The 19,946-nt window shown below is 45.6% G+C and overlaps 1 protein-coding gene across 4 annotated transcripts in view; it reads left to right on the top strand.

The window, feature by feature from the left end:
• SLC2A9 (solute carrier family 2 member 9) overlaps nt 1-19,229 on the top strand; it is a 261,777-nt gene extending 242,548 nt beyond the window's left edge. For all 4 annotated transcript variants that reach the window (XM_058546727.1, XM_058546729.1, XM_058546726.1 and 1 more), the window contains one exon: nt 16,217-19,229. In XM_058546727.1, coding sequence (XP_058402710.1) covers nt 16,217-16,471 — 255 coding nt within the window. In that variant the 3' untranslated portion in view covers nt 16,472-19,229. The remainder of the gene's footprint in view (nt 1-16,216) is intronic.
• The last annotated feature ends 717 nt before the right edge of the window (nt 19,230-19,946 follow it).

Here is a 19,946-nt window from a genome sequence, read left to right as displayed (position 1 = left end):
CTACAAAATAGGTACGCTGCAGTGAGAAGCATCTTCATCAGCAACATGTACAAATCTAAACTGAGTGCTGAAAGAAGTCAAGCACAGAGTGAGGTCTGTAGCCCGATACTTTTTACGTAAATTTAAAACCACGTTACAGATTTTCACAAAGATATAGGCAGACAGATGATGGATGATGATGATGATGATGATGATGAAGAAGAAGAAGGAGAAGGAGAAGGAGGAGAAGGAGAAGGAGAAGAACGAGAAAGGGGGGCCAGCCCAGTGGTGCAAGAGGTTAAGTGCGTGCGCTCCGCTGCGGCGGCCCGGGGTTCGCCAGTTCAGATCCCGGGCATGCACCAACGCACCACTTGTTAAGCCATGCTGTGGCGGCGTCCCATATAAAGTAGAGAAAGATGGGCATGGATGTTAGCCCAGAGCCAATCTTCCTCAGCAAAAAAAAAGGATTGGCATTGGATGTTAACTCAGGGCTGGTCTTCCTCACAAAACAAACAAAAGACAAAAAAAGAAAAAAGAAGAGAAAGAAAAAGATAGAATGAAAGGGAAGGAGGGAGGGAGGGAGGGAGGTGAGAGAGAGAAAGAGAAGGAAGGGAGGGAGGGAGGGAGGAAGGAAGGGAGGGAGGGAGGGAGGAAGGAAGGAAGGGAGGGAGGGAGGAAGGAAGGAAAGAAAGGCAGAAAGAAAAGCAGATAAGTAATGGATGGATGGAAGGACAGATAGATAGATGGATGGATGGATATAGATAGGTGGATGGATGGATAGATACGTAAATATGCATATAGGTAGATAGATAGACAGATAGATAGATATAGATATAGATAGATGATAGGAAGGATAGGTTGATTCAAGAACATTTATCAAACGTTTAAACATGAATTTGTCCAGATTTGGAAGGAGAGCATCGCAGGGCAAAAAGAGTAAGAATAGAGACTGAAGATTAAAAGAGGAGAAACAAATAAATAGATACAAATAAGAGAGGGACGTTGCACAGTCCAGTAGTGATGGTATGTCAAGAAATAAGGAATATGATTAACTCAACCCTGTGCACTTGAGGGTGGAGTGCAGTGGGGACGGGGGGCGAAAGAGAGGGAGAGGGAGGAAAATAATTAGATAGGTAAATTGATACCCCAGTACGTGACAACTCAGGAACAGCCTTGGAGCTTCTCCCGCTGACGGGCTGGGGAGGGCTGGAGGTGGAGATTGAGGAGGCGTCAGCCACCCCACCTGGCCCCTTGGAGCACTCCAGTAACACCCACATGACAGTAATGACATTGTCCCAATAATATCTGTCAATGTCTCACTGAGCATCTTTTTGCTTTTTGTGCCAAACCCCAGACCTGGTGTTTTCTGTACTTTTTCTCAGAAGCATGGCTCTGATAGGGGTCATTCACTCAGCCATATTTGAAGATGGCTGAGCAGGTCCCTTTAAGAGGCTGGAAGGGAAGGGCCAGTCCTCTGTAGGGGACAGTCACTGAGCTATCTTTTTCTTCTCCCTCCTCCTCCCCCCCTGCTTCTTCTTCATCTTCTTCCTCTTCCTTCTTTTCTCCTGTAAAGTTATGAGGAAATTCTAATTATAAGTGATTCAGGTTCACTGTAGAAACTACAAAAATATCAAGAAGTGAAACCATCCCTGTTAATGAGTTGATGATGCTGCTTCCTTCTTTTCTTCCAAATATACGTAAGTTTTCATATTTATAAAAATTGGAACCAATTTTTTGTTTTGTTTTTTGCCTCTCTCACCTGATATGATATTATAAGAATTTCCTTATGCCCATTTTTAAGGCAATTTTTGGGCATTTCTAAGACAAATTCTCTCTCGAAGCAGAGTTCTTGCGAGTTGGGGCGTCTCCAGGGTCTCTGGGTTTTCAGGGACCGTTCAGGAAACGCTGAAAGTGTGACTGTTGATGCAAGTGGAACAGCCTTGCTGGACACACTGATAGAGACACCGGTCAGGTGGCCACATTTTTATTTTGTGAAATGTCAGCCTCTTGACCCAAGCCAGGGAAGGCAGCATTGAATAATTTCCTTTCTGGATGGGAGCTTGCCAAGGCAGAGGGCCAGGCTCCTCGGGCTGCTGTTGGCAATGATGAATACATTAGAGAAGTGCGGGACTTATAGGTTCTGATTCTCATCCTCCACCGCACTCAGACCCTCCCGTGGGAGCAACTTCGGCTGGCTGTGACTCCATAAATGAACCATTTCCATTCTGCAGCCCTTCTGGAAGCCGTCTCAGCCACAATCGAGAGCCACTGTATTAGCTTTGGGGTCCCCACAACAAAGTACCACACAGTGGGAGATGTAAACAATAGAAATTTGTTTCCTCACAATTCTGGAAGCTAGAAGTCTGAGATAAAGGTCTTGGCAAGGTTGATTTCTTCTGAGGCCTCTCTCTTCGTCTCTCCCTGTGTCCTCACATGGTCTTCCTTCTGTGTGTGTCTGTGTCCTAATCTCCTCTTCTTATAAGGACACCAGTAGTATCAGATTAGGGCCTGCCCTAACGACCTCATTTTACCTTAATTACCTCTTTAAAGACCCTAACTCCAAATACAGTCACATTCTGAAGTCCTGGGGCTTAGGACTTCAACATATGAATCAGGGAGACACAATTCAGCCCATAACAGCCAAACAATAAAGATGCAACTGCCCAAGCATCTTGAGCCTTTCACTTATCTCAAAATATGTCAGCGGCACATGTATCCCAATCCCAAACAGAGACTGCAAGGAGCCTGGACTTCCTCCTCAGAAAAAAATATTGGAGCCAGCACGGCTCTGGACAATGGCATGAATCAAACCTGGACTGTATCCCACCCACTAGCAGGGGCCCAGGGCTGGCTCCTTACCCTCTCCAAGACTCGGGTTCCTCATCTGTAAATCAGGGAAAATCCTTAACTCCCCATCACCACTGGAGAATGAGACTGCTGAGGTTCTGAGCACACGCAGGGAATGGCCCTCACCTCCGGCTCTGGGCTAGTCCCTGACCTCCCCATCTGAACACCGACCTAGGGAGAGCTCCACCTGGCAGGTCACGTGAGGGCTGAGGGAGTTCATGCATGTGAAGTGACAACAGTTCTGGCATAGGGAAAGCACCACAGAAGCACTAGCATTGTTGTCCCCTCCTTGGGTTGTGATAAGGCTTAAAAAGAGCAAAGGCTCTGTGACAGATGCTGCCGCCCATGTCCCCCACCCTCACCATTGTCTACAAACAGCGCTGAGAAGCCTGTGGCCGGCCCCAGCCTCCCTGCGTTGGGCTTGCCCTCTACCTATGGGAGGAACAGGCAGAAGTGTTGGGGTGGCCCACAACTGGCGAGGTTGGGGGATAAATGCCCCAGCTTCTCCTCCTCGTATGTGTGGGGGCAACTCTGCTGTGGGGTCCATGTCTCCCATAGGTCCCCAGAAGAAGCACTGAGTCCCAGTTGGACACTTGCCCTTTGGTCTTAGTTTCCTAGCTGCCATAAGAAAGTCCTGCAAGCTTAGTGGCTTAGAACAATAGAAACTTCTCCTATCACAGTTCTGGAGGCTAGAAGTACAAAATCAAGATGTCAGCAAGGTTGGTTCCTTCCAAATGCTGTGAGGGAGGGACCTGTTCCCTGCCCTTCTCTTAGTCTGTGGTAGTTTTCAGCATTCCTTGGCATGTGGCTGCATCACTCCAATCTCTGCCTCCATCTGCACACGGCCTTCCGCCTGTGTGTGTCTCTCCATGTCTCTTTTCATAAGGATACCAGTGACTGGATTTAAGGCCCACCACAATCCAGTATGACCTCATCTTAACTTGATTACACCTGCAAAGTCTACTTCCAAACAATGCTGCATTCACAGGTGTCAGGGGTTAGGACTGCAGCATATTTTGGGGGATACAATTCAACCTACATCACCTTCCCTATCTAAGGTGACCAAGTCATCCCAGTTTGCCCAGGGTTGTCCCTGTAAGTCCCACATCCCAGAAAACCCCTTGGTCCTGGGAAACCCAGGACAGTCGGTCACCCTACCCCCATCTCAACCCCCTCCCTGGATCACTTCCCAAAAAGAAGCTCCTTGCACTCACACGCCAGTCTCAGGCTCTGCATCCAGGGCTCCCAGCCTGGGCGGTACCTGACACGCTGGCACCGTCTCCAGTACAGAGGAGCTTGGTAAATGGGGGCTGCTGTGGTTGGTTGGTGTGCTGATGTCCTGATGTGTCAGGCACTATATTACATACAAATGAGACGCAGTCTGAGGATCTGCGCAGACTTTGGGGTCAGACAGCCTGACCTCGAGTCCTGGCAATGCCCCTCAGCAGTTAGAGGCGAAGGGCAGGCTGGGCAAACTTTGTCCAACTCTGGTTGCTCTTCAAGCAGTAATTTTCATGTCTATAAAGCAAGAGAATTACCCCAATTTTGCAGCAGGGCTCTCAAAAGAATTAGAGATGAAATCAAGACTTGAGCACAGTATCTGCCCATGGACACTCAGGAACAGTTGCTGTCATGATCGTTATTAGTACCATACAGGTGGCTTCCTGCCATGTGATACTAGGGTCACTTGAGAAGAAGAGAGGAGACCAAAAGAGCAATTCATGGAAAGTGCCAGAAGCTTATCCACCCCTTACTAGCTGAGCCATCTAGGAGAAGTTTCCTCTCAAAGCTTGCCTTCTCCCCGTCTCCCTTCTCTCCCACCCACCGTGCCCCCTTCCTGCAAAATGTCCTAGATATGAGGTGGTGTGGGGTGGGCCATCTTGAACCCTGGGGAGATTAATATCACCCTCTGTCTCTGGTGGGTGATATTAGTCACAGACTGCCTTTTCCTCTGGGCCTTTGCTGTGGTCAGCACCAGTGTGTCCATTGGGTGGTTCATTGTAAAGACCTGCAGATGATTCAGCCTCTGCCATTAGTGCCAGTATTTCCTGGTTCAGAGAAAATTACATACAGTGTGTGCCTGCTCGATTCCACTGGAGTTATAAAATTCCATTTGAGTTCAATAGAATCTGGAAGCGAGAAAATGATTCTTTTCAACTTGAAAAATATTGGGTCATATCCCAAATGCCTCTGCAAAACGAGGGGGAGAGCTGATGCAGATCTAGGAGAGTGGGATCTAAAGCAAACCAACTGCCCTCGCCTGGATGGCCCAGGCGATACTCCTTGGGTATGAAGGGAGGAAGGAACATCTTTCGCTTACTCAGTCTCTGCAGGCTGGGCAGTGAGCAGCGGGGGCAGAGTTCTGCCCTAACGTTTCAGAAAGAACAGACATGCCCCTCATGGGACAGGCCTAGTCTGTGCTTCATGGGAGGAGGTGCAGTGGGGGCCTAACTGGGCTGACCAGTGCAGGGACCTTTCAAGCTGAGGTTGAGGAAGTAAGTGTGTGGGGTGGGGGAGGGAGGCAATGCCTGGCAGAGAGAAGGAAGATGCTGGCAGAAGGCCTGAGCAGGCACAGAGCAGGCATCTGAGAGGATTGCAGGTAATTCTGAGGGAGGGCAGGGAGGCTGAGGTCAAAGGCCCCAAGCGTTGAGAGTATGAGAGGGATTTGGGGTTTATCCAAAGGACTCTGGGAAGCCACTGCATGATTTTAAGACGTGATCCATTTTGCACTTTTAAAAGAACTCTTTGGCTGCCTGGTGGGAACCAGATTTGGAGTAGAGGCAGGAAAAATGGATGTTAAGATGTTAGAAACCAAAACAGTTGTTAATTATCTGTGTTTTGAGGGGGGGCATTGACTAGAAAATGGCGTAAGGAACTTTCTGGAGTGGTGGAAATGTGCTACATCTTGATAGAGGCGTTGGTTACACAGGGGTGTACTTTTCTCCAAACTCATTGAAGGGTACACTTAAAATCTGTGCAACTTACTACATGTACGTTTCATCTTGATTAAAAAAATTGAATATTTAAAAAAGAAAAAAGATTTCAAGGTAAAGTTATCAGGACTTAGCAGCAAAGACAGGCCGAGAGGGAGGAATTAGTCGAAGGTGATTTCAGGTGTCCGTCCTGGGCGAGTGGGAGGATGCAGGGCCATTTCTGAGCACAGGTGGAGGAAGACCAGGCTTGCCAGGGAGAGGGCGAGGCTGCGGGTGAGCGATGTGGGCAGGGTTGTTAATTGTGGCTTCCAGCAGGGCATGTTGAGTTGAAATGTCACCAGGCACCCACAGGCCTGTGTCTACCGCAAAGATTCCTGGGCAGCCCCAACAAGATCTTAAGTGTACATATGACAGTGACTTGGGAGGCACAACGCACACCAGAGATGCAAGTCATCACTAAGATCTCTGTTCCCTTCCAGCTTCCAGCAGAAACATCCTAATGTTTCAAGTCTACTTTGCTCATAAAGTAGAACAGCCTGGCCTTGTAAAGCTCTTTGCAGAATCAGAGTTCCATGTGTAAGGCATCTGCCTTCCATCAATTCTTAAATGGCCATCCATCCTCTGACTCAGCCAAGAGTTTGGTGTGAATCACCAACGAGCCAATGTTCCAGCTCTGTGGGTGGGGGTGGAAAGTAAGCAGAATTATATTTTTGTTACATCATGAAAATCTAACTTGGACAACCTTTTGTACCTTCATGCATCTCCATAAAAGTCCTCTCATTTCATTCATTTATCCACTCGTTCAACATACTTTATTAAGAAAATGCTTACAGTGATCCAGGCACTGTCTAGGGGTGGGGTACAATGGAATGCAGGTGACATGGATCCTGCCATCATGGAACTTACAACCCAGGCTAGGTTTTATAACCTGGGGCCTGTGGACACCAGATAGCCCGTGGATGAGCTTCAACAAGACCATGAAATGCCCCCACACCAGAAATAGTGTTGAAAATGTCAAGTATATGAGCTATTTTCTTTTTATAGAGAAGGGGATTCATAACTTTTCATCAGGTTCTCAAAGAGACGTGTTGAGCATCACTGATCTCACCTGCATGATCCCTTCCTCCATCAACTGGAGTCCCCGAACAGCTGCAGCTCTGCAACTCTCATCCTCAAGGCTCGGCTAGCACGTATCTATTGAAATGTAGGTGAGCACACCAGCCTGCCTGCCCCACCCACCCCCAAATCCTAGATATACTCAAAATAGAGAAAAATGTACAACCTGTTAGAAAACAAGAAGGGGTCTGATGGTTGTACCCATAATTATGAGTACATCTCTTAGAGAGTGGATGGGGTGAACTGATGGAGGGAATCTGGCCCAAAATGCATCTAGGACAGGACTGCTGAGAAACTAGAAGTGGTCCCAGGACACGGACAGCAGGGCACTGGTTAGGGCACTTCACCAGCAAAGGCCAGAGAAATAATAGAAGGAAAATTCCCAGACCTGCAGAAAGACGAGTCTTCAGCATGAACGGGCCCACCTCATGTTAAGCAAATTGGGTGCAAAGGATACCTTTCTAAACACAATGATGTGCAATTGAGAATACTAGAGTGAAAATGAAAACCCTAAAAGTTCCATAGGGACAAATCAGATAACCTGAAAAGAAATGATGTCACACTTCTCCTGGGCAAGACTCTACCTGGAAGGTAAGGAGCACTGTCTTCAAAGTCTTGAGAGGAAAATATCCTGAAATTAGAAATCTGTACCTTCACGAACGAGAAAGGGGAAAAGGCATTTTCAGACATGGGAGACTCAGAAAACTAACCCATCATCAGCCAGCCGTGGCCGAGGAAGCTGGTCCTGCAGGTGTGTGTAACAACTTACTGCACGTGCCTCGACTCCAAAGCCCGGCCGCAAGGAGCCAGTTTGCAAAGTAGTTAAGATCACAGACTTCGGATTTGCAGCCTAACACTTATCAGATGGGAGGCCCTGGGCAAGCTGCTTAACCCCTCCGAGCACAGAGAACTTCGCTCACTGCCTGGCCCAGAATCCTCAACAAATATAGCTCAGGACTAACATCAGTATTAGTAACATTAGAAGTGCTCCCTGCCCCAGGCCAAAGGCTTGCTCATGTCCTATTTACATGTCTGTTGTTAAGACTCATCATTTAAAATATCTTTTCCTCTTGTCCATTCCCAATAGCAATTACAATATTTGAATTTGCACAAGTTTCAATTGCATAGCCTTTATTTCAGAGCATAGGCCTAGGTTTTGTAATTATTCATAGTCATAATATGATAGGCTGTCAGAGCTAGAGGTCTTTTGGTCTGCTCAGACTGCCGTAACAAAATATCATAGACCGGGCAGCTTAAACAACATAAATGTATTTTCTCACAGTTCTAGGGGCTGGAAGTACAAGATCAAGATGCCAGCAGGGTTGGTTTCTGGTGTGAGCTCTCTTCCTGGCTTGCAGATGGTCACCTTTTTGCTGTGGCCTCACATGGCCTTTCCCCAAGGTATGCATTTGGAGAGAAAGAGGCTCCCTTTTTTTTCCTCTCCTTATAAGGCCACTACTCCTATAGGATTAGGACCCCATCCTTATGACCTCATTTAACCTTAATTACCTTCTAAAAGCCCTATCTCTAAATATAGTCACACTGGAGATTAGGGCTTCAACATATGAATTTTGGGGAGACACAATTCAGTTCACAACAAGAGGGAAACTGAAAGACGTATTGATTCATTTGTTCCATAACTATCCACTGAGCACCTACTATTATCCATGCACTGGGCCACAGTGATGAGCAAAACTAGACATGACCCTGCTGCCCTCAGAGAGAGTACAGTCCAGCAGGGGACAGTCATTGATCGAGCAATCACACACCTAACTATGTGATTACTCTGCAAGATGGAAGGGAAGAGGATGGAGCTAGGAGAGATTATGATAGAGGGACCTGGCCTGGGCGCAGGGCAGACTGCCTGGAGAACAAGAGCAGAGATCAGAAGGATGAACAGGAGTTGGGGAGGTTGAAAGTCAGGCAAAGAGGGGACAGCACATGCAGAGGCCCTGAGTCAACAGGAAGCATGGTGGGAGGTGGGAGTGATGAAGAACCAGTGTGGAGGAAGCACAGAGAGCAAGAGTGGTGGAGAGGAGGGACCTCGCCAATTTTCAGAGCAAACTAAGGAAGTTGGTCTTCATCCCAAGAGCAATGGGAGGAGACTGCAGGGTTTTAAGCAGAGGGCTGGCATGACAAAGGTATGTTTTTGAAGGACTCCTCGGGCTACATGGTGGAGAACAGAGTGGGGAGAGGCCTCATGGATGGGGGACACCAGTCAAGAAGGTGAGAGGCAGTGGTCCCTTGGGTGAGGCAGGGGTTGCCAAATTCCAGCCCACTCCCTGGTTTATTTTTTGTAAATAAAGTTTTATTGGAACGCAGCCACGCACATTCATTTATGTATCATTGTCTATGGTTGCCTTCCCACTGCAAGGGCAGAGTCCACTGGTGCTGACAGAGACCATGTGGCCCTTTACAGAAAAAGTGTGCTGAGCCCTGGGCTAGATTTCCAGAGTGGAGATGCCAAGGGGAGGCTGGATTGAGGACCTATTTAAGGAAGGAAATACCCCAGGACTTAGTGGATGGATCCCACTTGACTGCTAAGGGGACGGGAGGAGTCCCGGATGACGTTTGGGTTCCTAGCTGGCTTAGTCCAGCCTCCAGCACTCTCATTTACACCGTGCAGAGCCCCACAGAGAGGGGGAAGAGCCAACACTTACATAACACTGGGTGCCAGGCACTGTTCTAAACACACTGCGATGAACTCATTTAAGAAAACAGTCTGTGCCAGACACTGTGGTGAGTTCTTGGGACCCAGAGAGGAGTGACATGTGCCCCCGATCTCAAGGAGATCACAGTTGGGATGCAGCCAACTGGCAAACAGTGGGACGTATGCTCAGTAGGGGTTTGTGTGTGTAAAGGCCTCACGGAGAGACATGTTGGACCTAGTGTGGAGGAGGAAGAGGAGTTTTCTAAGTCGAGTATGGAAGAGTGTACATCTCCAATCTGACGATATTTGGAGACAGTGCTTTTAGGAGGTAATTAAGGTTAAATGAGGTCATAAGGATGGGGTCCTAATCCAATAGGACTAGTGGCCTTATAAGGAGAGGAAGAGCGAGATCCCCTCTCCCTCCAAAAGTATGGAAGAGTATACCCTTCTTCTTTCCATGAGCATCTGAGTTCTTTCCTGTTGGCTTGCTCTGTAAACAGTGTTAGCATGAACATCCCGGTACAATGTGCAAGAGTTTCCGTGCTGATGGGAATAAGGGCTGTCTGCCGTGGAACTTGGAAGAGTGTAGTCAGCTCTTCCAGGGCATGTAGCCACTATGGCGGGAATTATTCACTCTAACACAGAATGCTTTTTGCTTTCAATAATCTGATTGAATGGCTACTTCTAAATTTAACAGAGAATTACACAGGGTTATAATTTTGTTACCTCCAGAGCGAGTGTGTGGCTTTTTGTGACTAGATTCTAGGCAGTGCCCGTGCCCCCTCCTCCCACCCACTCAACATCGCTGATCTGGAAAGGGAACCAAGGGCTCATTTGTCAGCACTCACAGCGTCCTTTCCGGCAATGTGCATCTACTGTCTTTATTTGAGGAAGCTGGTGGCTTTAAATAGCTTCTCCATTTTCACCTAATTCTGATAAACTGGAGTAGAGGAAAGCTGAGATTTCCCTTTAATATCAAGGACCTTTTCCTAAAAGTAGCACTTTGCCAAAATTGCTTTATATTTTTAGCATAATTTGGCAGTATAGTGTATTCTCAAAAGAAATTTTTTTCTCTGTATCAGAGAATATGAACATTTTCATGACCATTTCTAACAACACAGAAGATGTATTTAGAGAAGTGATGTAACTCCAGCTAATAGCTTTCATGTAAGTTGGAAAAGAGGAGTTTACCTGGATGAGGGGGCCCAGCACCTACACCTGATGAGGTGCTGCTTCCGTTCCCTCTGGGGCGCCCAGGGATCCTCAGGACCTCAGGGTCAGCGACCTGCCTCCACCCTCCAGACTGGTCCACAACTAACCTATTTGTGGGGTGAGCCCTGTGGCCTGGCGGATTTTTTAAAATTAAAGCTACATTCGACTCCAGCCTTCTAGGTTTCTTCTTAGTAAAATTCCATTTGATACTTGTTCACCAGGAGTGAATTACTACTTGGGTTTAGGTTCTTTCATATATACTATAATACATATTATATGTACAAACTATTATTATAATTATGAAATACATCATATGTAAAAGAGTATGAAATGAATCATATATACAAAGAGAATGATTTCAGTATTATAATTATAGAATACATTATATATAAAAATAGTAGGAAAAAATCAGTGTACTTGCTCAGCCAACCTAAGCCTTTGGAATGCCCTGGGTGCCTCTCCCTGACCCGAGGGTAAGCACTAGCAAGGATTTTGTGCTATTTATTCTCTTGGTTTTCTTTACAGTTTGACACTCATATTAATGCTTCCCTTAACAATCTAGTCTTTTGTTTTGCCTGGTTTTTATATTTATATAAAGAGAATGATCCTGAAGGTATTTTTCTGTGCCTATCGTTTATTCAACATATGTTGTGGAGAGCCATCTGTGTTGATGTGCGTAGCTATAGGTCACTGGTTTTCTACCTACAGTAATATATAGCTCTGTAGTAGTCCTTTGTCTGCATGTATCCCAATTTATTTATTCCTTCTCCTTTCCATGAGCATCGGAGTCGTTTCCCATTTGCTCACTCTATGAACAGTGTTACTGTGAGCATCCCGGTACAGTGTGCACGAGTTTCTGTGCTGATGGGAATGTGGGCTGTCCACTATGCAGTGCGGAAGCCACCAGCCGTGTGTGACTATTGAGCGCCTGAAATGTGGCTAATGCAGCTGAGGAACTGAACTTTTAATTAGTTGAAATTCAAACAGCACCACTCTGGAACATACACATTCAGAGCGTCATTGCTGGCTCATAGGACTCGCACAGCTTCCCCTGGACTCCGTAATGCCAAGGTGTTTTCCAAAGTCGTTGTGGCTACCGACAACAAAGCCTCCCCCACGGGTATGAGAATTCATGTTGCTCATCAACACTTCGTGCTGTCATTGTCATATTTTTACATTTTTCCCAACCTGATAGGTGTGAAATGGTATAACGTTATGATTTTAACTTGCATTATCCTGAATTACTAAGAACAATGAACACCTTTTCGTGAACTTATTTGCCACTTATATTTGCTCTTCTGTGAAACGCTTCTTCATACCTTCTGGCCTTTTTTCTATCAGGCCATCTTTTTCTTATGGACCCTGAGTTGTTTTTATTAATTTGAGTACTCGTTCTTAGTTATGCATCACAACACCCCCGCCCCGTCTGTGGCTCTTGTACTCTCTTGATGGTGCCTGTTGATGTATAGACACTCTTAATTTTAAAGTAGCCAGATTTATCGATTTTTTTCATTTATGGACTGAGTTTTGTGAATGTGGAAGTGTTTTACAGAAAACCTTGAATGTGATTATGTCCATTTTACTGATGGGGACAATAAGGCCCAGACGTGCTGTGGGTGCTTCCCAGGGTCATGGGAGGGGCTGGTGGCGGTGGAGTCAGATCTAGAATCGAGGTCTGTTGATTCTTCGGCAGTGTCCTTGCCACTGCAGACAGGCTGCCTCACAACTCCTTGCTCGGGGGCACCGGACAGACCCTCCCAAATCAGCAATAACTTAGGAGTGGTTGAATAACTTTTCAGGAGCAGTGGGGCACAAAGTGAATTTCTTGGCTGTTTTGAAGTAAAAGAGGAGAAAGGAAAAAGTGACACGTACATCCTCTATGCCAGGCGCTTTGCTGGACCAACTGCATTGAGTGAATTTGCACGAGGGAGGCAGACAGAAGAGAGACAATGACCTCTGGCTCAGGGTGACCTGGGTTCAAATCCAGGTGCAGCCCCTTACCAGCTGGATGACTTCAGGCAAATCCCTTGCCCTTTCTGATCTCCATTTCCTCACCCAGAAGAGAAGGTGAAGAAGACCTACTTCCCAGCTGTTGCTGGGGAACACCATAGGATCCCAGTAGCCTTTCATTTCCACCCCCCCACACACACACACACAGCAGTGAGGGAGTCATGATAAATAATGGAGAGAGCCTGAGCGCCCAGCCAGGCTGACTTCAGTGGGAGTCTTGACTCCTTTATCCCCACGTGGCCTTGGACCTGTTTCAGAACCTCTCTAATCCTCAATTTCATCTTTTGTAAAGTGGAAATAAAAACGGTGATATCACAGTGTGGGCTATGGAATCAGATGAGATAATGTCTATAATATTGCTGGCACTCAGGAGGTGCTTAATAAGTGCATTTCTCTTCCCAGATTAAATGCAATCACATACTTGCAGTAATGCCAGGTTGTCACATGATTGTTGGCATGAAGTTATTTAGGGCAGATACCAATAAATGTCCTTTGGCTGCCAGGAACAGCCAAATTCCAGCTCCCAGCCATTCGGCTTCTTCCATCCGTGCGATCCTCTCGGCCCTTCTCCAGCACTGGCCTGGACTTTCTATTTGAACATCTGCGCTTGGCATGGTCTGAGGGTTTTTTCCCATTGACTCTTCAGCCAGGTGTCTCCTTGTCTTCTCTCCCGTCCTTACTTTCTGAGCTGTGAGTACGGTGTACATACATGGCTCTGGGGTTAGACTGCCAGGTTGGAGTCAGCTTTGCCTTTCAAGCCAAAAACACTGGACCGACAACTTCACCCCTCTCAGCCTCCTCATCTGTAAGATCGGAGCTACACCATAGGGCTGCTGCCAGTAGTAAATCAGTCAACAATGCTGGCAGTGATCAGTAATCAGTGCTACTGTCAGCTTAGACTGGCCCATCCCGTCTCCCAGCCCAAGCCCCATTCCAGCTCTGCCACATCCTAGCAGTGTGACCCTGGGAAAGCAGATGACCTCCTTCTACCTTGATCTCCTCATCTGTAAAGAGGGGCCAAGTGCGCTTGTTTCCCTGATGCAGCGATGAGCATGCATGTGAAAGATCTGGGCAGAAAAGATGCTCACTTCATTGAGTTCCTTCTTTCCTCCCACTTCATAAGCCGGCCTCGCAACACCGTCCTACCAACGCCCCTTATTCAGGAGCAGGTGTCTGCAGAGCCAGTTCTAGGATGATGGAATTCTAGAATTCTGGAATTCTACCTGTGTGCACAGGTAGGGGCTGGTCAGAACCTGTCTGCAGCAAGGTCCATCCCTCCATAAGGGTGGTCATCGCTGGGGAAGGAGACCTAGCGGGACTTGTCATCTAGAGGCCGAATGGGAGGAGCCTGTGCCCAGGAGGTAGACCCTCTCACCTGGCCTTCCCATACCTTCGTCCCCGGAGACTTCTGAGGGGGGAAAGTGTCCTTTACCAGGATGACTGCAATAGCCACAGGGTTCTTAACGCAGTTCTGTGAAATTGTGAGAAAAATCCTGGTGCCACTCATCAAGTCTTGGGACAGGAAGCCAAGCAGATGGCAGCTCTGCAGGTGACAGAGAAGTCCCAGACAGCTCCACGTGCAGCCTGTGGTAGGGAGGGAGCCTCTCTCAGCCTCGGTTCATTCATGCATTCAAGAAACATTTGTTGAGTGCCTACTATGCGTCAAGCACTCTTTCAGTTCTGGGAACACAAGAAAAATAACAGCTTCTGCCCTCGAGTAGTTTACTTCTGTCCTTTGTTTAGCAGTGTCACTCTGACCTCTCTTTTAAGAGTAATCTTAAGGGGAGAAGTAGGGAAATCAGTTGAGAAGCTATTGCAACAATCCAAGCAAGAGATGATGGTGGCTTGCACCAAAATGGTAGTAGTAGAGGTGGTGACGCACTGGGATCCAGAACATATTTCAAGGTAGAGCCAACATGATTTCTGATTGATCAGATGCGAATGTGAGAGACAAAGAGGGGCCAGGTCTGCCTCTAAGTGTGTGGTTGGCCTAAGCAGATAGAAGGATGGAGGTGCCATCAACCAAGACGGGGAAGACCAGAGCAGGAGCAGTTTTCAAGGCTCCCGTTGGGATTTGATAAGTCTGATGCCTATTCAGCATGCAATGGAGATACCGAATGCCAAGTTGGATGTGTCTCATTTAATCTTCCAAACAATATGCAGTTTATATCACCATGTTAGAAATGAGGAAATTTCAATCAGTGGATTGACGTTCTGTCTCAGAATAACACCTCTGAAGTGTTGGTACAACATGTAAATAATGGAGCCAGGGTTTGAGCCCTACCTAACTGACTGTAGAGCCCACACTCTCCCTTCTCTGTACTGCTCCTGGAATCTTTGTGGACAAATGGCAGGTACACACCCTCAGAGTTAAGATGTCCCAGGTGTGGGACATTTACTACATCCAGAACTGTTCTATGTGCTTTAAAGGTCATATCCCATTTAATCCTTCCAACAACCCTCTAAGTACCATTCATATCCCCGTTTCACAGCTATGGAAAATGAAGCGCAAAGAGCCTCAGATTCAGTAAATGGTGGATCTGGGATGTGATCCAGAAATCAAGCTCTTAAGTACTGTGTTATACTCCAAAAATAAATGTCAAATCAAAGAATAGCATGGAATTGACTGAAATCAAGATATTGCTTCTTGTGAAGTATCATTCGAAAGCAATGTCACCTTATCTTTGAATCAGTAGACACTTGTTGCATGAAAAAGTCACAGTCCTGACAGCTGGAGCCCATAAAGTCTTTTATTTAACAAACATTTATTGAGCAACTACATGAGCCAGGCTCTGTGTAAGGCACAGCAGCTACTGACTGAGTCACTGAGAAGCTCAAGGTCTAGTGCAGTTGGCAGGGCCATTCTAGTCCAGGCATTAGGTGTTATAATCAGGATACATAAAATAGAGTGATTGCACTCACATTTCTCTTTTCTCTAGTCTCTCTTATTTGTACAAGGCTATATCAGAGTATCAGTTAGTGAGTATCTTTTGCTTATTGGGAAAAATGGTTACTATTTGGGCCTAGTCTGTGTTCCATATTTTTCTTTTGAACTGAGGAATTTCATTTCCCTTCTGACATCATACTTTTCTCACGATTATATTGTGGGAGAGAAGAAGAATGCAGTTAACGGTAAATATGAACTGAAGATCATGTTCAGCAAGTATTACATTTTGCTTTCATGATGATTAATTTGTATATGCCTGGTTTTCAAAAGGACATAAAGACTGCCATTTCCTCATGTTTACCAGGCCTTGATGTTGATTTATTCATGTCTCATATGAGAACATCTTATGTAGACATTTATAAGGCACATTTGCCTATAGATCCAGCATCGCTCACGTGGTGTTTTATCCAGGAATATTGATATATGAATGGGGAGCTGTAAAAAAAAAAAAACTATCCAGAAATGGTTTTGCAGCCAGTTTTGTGATTGTCTGTTTGACATTTTTTATCTCTCTTTCCACAGAAAAGTCTGGGCACCTACTGTTTCCTGGTCTTTGCTGCGATCTGCCTCACAGGTGCTGTCTATTTCTATTTTATCCTGCCTGAGACCAAAAACAGAACCCATGCAGAAATCAGCCAGGCATTTGCCAAAAGGAACAAGGCATACCCACCAGAGGAGAAGATTGACTTAGCTGTAGCCGATGCTAAGATGATGGGAAAGCCTGAACCAGACTCCTCCTCCACCCTGGACAATTCTGTCAAAAATGAGATTGTCTAAATGGATGATCTCACCATTTCAGGAAACCCAAGATTTCCCTATGAGTTTAATATAATTAAGTATTTAAAAATAAACCTTTGCTAATCTAATATGGCAACCATTTGGGCTTTCTTCATAGCTAAGTTCCCCACGCTCTTCAGGAGGCTGGCAAGAATTACACTACGTCTCAGCAGACCCAACATTCTTCCACACAGATCGCCTGCCTTCTTCATGACTTGGCCTATGGTTTCAAAATAAAATTGGAGAAATAGCATTTGAATGCTTTCTCAAGGAGAAGAATAGGGTTTGACAGAGGACTCGATGGACTGGAAATCACAGACTGAGGTTTTAGTCCCGGTTCTATCATAAGTAGCCTTGAGCTGCCCTCAACCTGGATCCTGAAGCCTCAATGGACCCTTGGCTTTGGCCTTGGATAAAGGTTTCAGAATTCAGTGGAAAGACTCTTCATACCTCCTAATAAATGCCTGTTTCCAATCTTTGGCTCTGCCTCGTGGACCTCAGGCTCAGGAGAGCCTGATACCAACCCACCACCCTCCAGGTTCTGCCTTTCCCAGGCTATGTCCCATGCAGCTCAAGACCTCCAGCCCTGAAACATCTTCACGTCAGAGTATCAGATGTGTCACAGAGGGCATAAAGAGGATCAATATGTGGAAGATCTGGAGAGGCAAATGTAAGAAATCACTTTCCAGGAGCTGGGGCAGGGCTGCAATTGAACTCTGTTCAATTGAAAAACCATACTAAGAATGAGAATATTAAGCTCTGAACCTAACCTAGACTTGGAGGGAAAAAAACATTGTGATCAATTAGTGATGTCTGCCATGGGCGCAGGAGTGAGAGTGTCACATGTGTGCCTCATGTTTGCCAATCCTGGAAGAGATTATGTGAAAGATAGTGTATTAGGGGTCTCCAGAGGAACAAAATATATATAGTTTATTATGAGGAATTGGCTCACACGATTATAGAGGCTAAGAAGTCCCATGATCTGCCATTTGCAAGCTGGAAACCCAGGAAAGCTGAAGGCCTGACAACCAGGAGAACTAGTGGTGTGAGTTCCTGTCCAGGCCCAAAAGCCTGAGAACCAAGAGCCTGATGGTGTAAATTCCAATCCCAAAGCAGAAGAAGACCAGTGTCCCAGCTCAGTCAGGCAGGCTAAGAGCAAATCCTCCCTCCTCTGCCTTTCTGTTTTCTATTCAGGCCCTCAACGGATTGGACGAACCCACCCACATTGGGGAAGGCCATCTGCTTTACACAACCTACAAATTCAAATGCTATTCTTGTCCAGAAGAACTCTCACAGACACACCCCAAAATAATGTTTAACCAAATATATAGACACCCCATGGCCCAGTCAAGTTGGCATATAAAATTAAGCATCACAAGTTCACCCCTTGTCGATGTGGCACCTATACACATCTCCTTAAACATACTTAATCTCCAAATGAAGACAATAATAAGGTCATAATTCCACCTAACATGATACAACTATCCTGCCCACAACTGAAAACACACTAACCTCTTCCCCAGAAAAGGAGATAAGGTCCTTGAGTGATGTTTCTCTTCTCCTTGATATCCCATAACTTAAATTCTATGACATAAAATTAAAAAACTTAAGTTTTATGATATAAAGTCAATACATCTTTTTGTTACATAAGGGAATAAAAAAGGAAAGAAAAAAATATTGTCATATAGACAGAGAGACAAATAGATACACAAATGTATTAATAACAAAATAAGGAGGAAATACTCAAGACAATTACAGTCCTCGTTCTGTAACTGGTCATGTGGTCATAGCTGGTATTTATAACTACCTTCCTCCACTACCCACTCGGTGTTCCCTTTGCCTTCAGCAAGCACCTCAGCTGGTTGTGGTTCTTTACCTGGTCAGGTGACCCAAACCTTCATTCCTGAGGGCTCTGGGCCATTAGTAGTCCTGCCTGAATTGAGTTGTTGTAGTTTTCCATTGACTTTAATCACACACCCTAAGGGATCTCCTACATTCCAGACATACTCCCCCTTCCCTCCGTTGTGGAGTAGCAGTCCAATTTCCCCTTGGTAGTCAGGATCAATCACCCTAGCCAGCACAGTAACTCTCTTTTACCGTTTGCACCCCTTTGACCCAGTCAAGTTGACACACAAAATTAACCGTCACAGATATTGGGTTCTCCATTACTCAAAGTGCTCGAGCAAAAGTTGAGTGATTGCTTGTCTTGACTATTGTTAAGGAAATCTGTGTCAATTTTGGAAGAAGTTGTTAGGAGTAGATATGTTTAAGGACTCTTCCAGCCCTTACATGCTAGGGTTGTTGGGGTCAGAACAACTTGCAGCCTGCCATTATAATGCATGCCTCCTGGGTTGGGTGATTCCCTATACTTGCCTCCAGAATGAAGCAAACTCGAAGTGCCCATATGTAAATGAAAGTGCATGTGAATTAGCACTTGTGTGTTTGAATTTAGTATGTCGCAGTAGGAGTGGGGCCAGAGAGGAAAGGCTCTGGACTGAGTAACACCACTGGAATCCCCTCCGTCTTTTCTAATCATTCTTGATGAAGACAGCCTTAGCCAAAGCCTGAGTTCTGATTTTCCTCTCCTACTGAATATTTTTTCATCACTGGGCTTCTCCTTTGGTTGATTGCCAGTTCAATGCACCATACTATCTGGCTTTGGTTTGGCTGAAAAATTTGGACAGTGTTTGTCAATATGGAGAGAAAGTGATACGTGGGTACAAAAAGTGCCTGAGACCAAAAAAGCCAAATAAAGTGTAAAAAGAAATCTTAGCTTCTGAGTGTTTTCTTTTATTTGTAGACTTGAGTATTTAGTCACTAAATATTTATTAGGTACCCACCATGGACCAGGCATGAGGTATGCACTGAGGATACATCAGTGAGCAAGAAAATAGACAGCCCTTCCTGCATTAGCTCATGCCCACCAGGGAAGATTGAACATCAAAGAAGCATTAACACTAAAATGTCACCAGCACTTGGCGGGGCTGGAAGGACACAGTGATATAGGAACATGTAACAGGACCACCTAATCTGGGGTTTGGGTGAGAGGGGAGAATCAGGAAAGCCTTCCCAAATAAATGACAGAAGTGGAATGGGAAACAGCATAACTATTAGGCAATAGGCCAGGAGTTATTCTTACATGTTACTACATTTGAAAAGTTAGTAGAACAACATTAAGTAAATTTTTGAAAAATAAAATGACGCCTATAATCTCATATGCTTCAATATGAGCATATCTAACACTATCATTTTAATTTTTATACATCTCTGTCCATTTCTGGCCTACTTTTATCCTGTTATAATCATAGAATACATAAAACACAGTTTACAACTATCTTGTCTCTTCTGTTTTTTCCACTTTATACTAAATCAAATGCATCATCTCAATTCCAGAGCCTTTTGTTCACACTCTAACATCCACTGCAGTGAATTCTTCATGGACAGAGTTGTTTTTCAGATACTGAAAGACGGTGGG

Source organism: Diceros bicornis, chromosome 8 (assembly GCF_020826845.1).
Source record: "Diceros bicornis minor isolate mBicDic1 chromosome 8, mDicBic1.mat.cur, whole genome shotgun sequence".
Classification (NCBI taxonomy): domain Eukaryota; kingdom Metazoa; phylum Chordata; class Mammalia; order Perissodactyla; family Rhinocerotidae; genus Diceros; species Diceros bicornis.
This window is presented reverse-complemented; position numbering and strand designations above follow the sequence as displayed.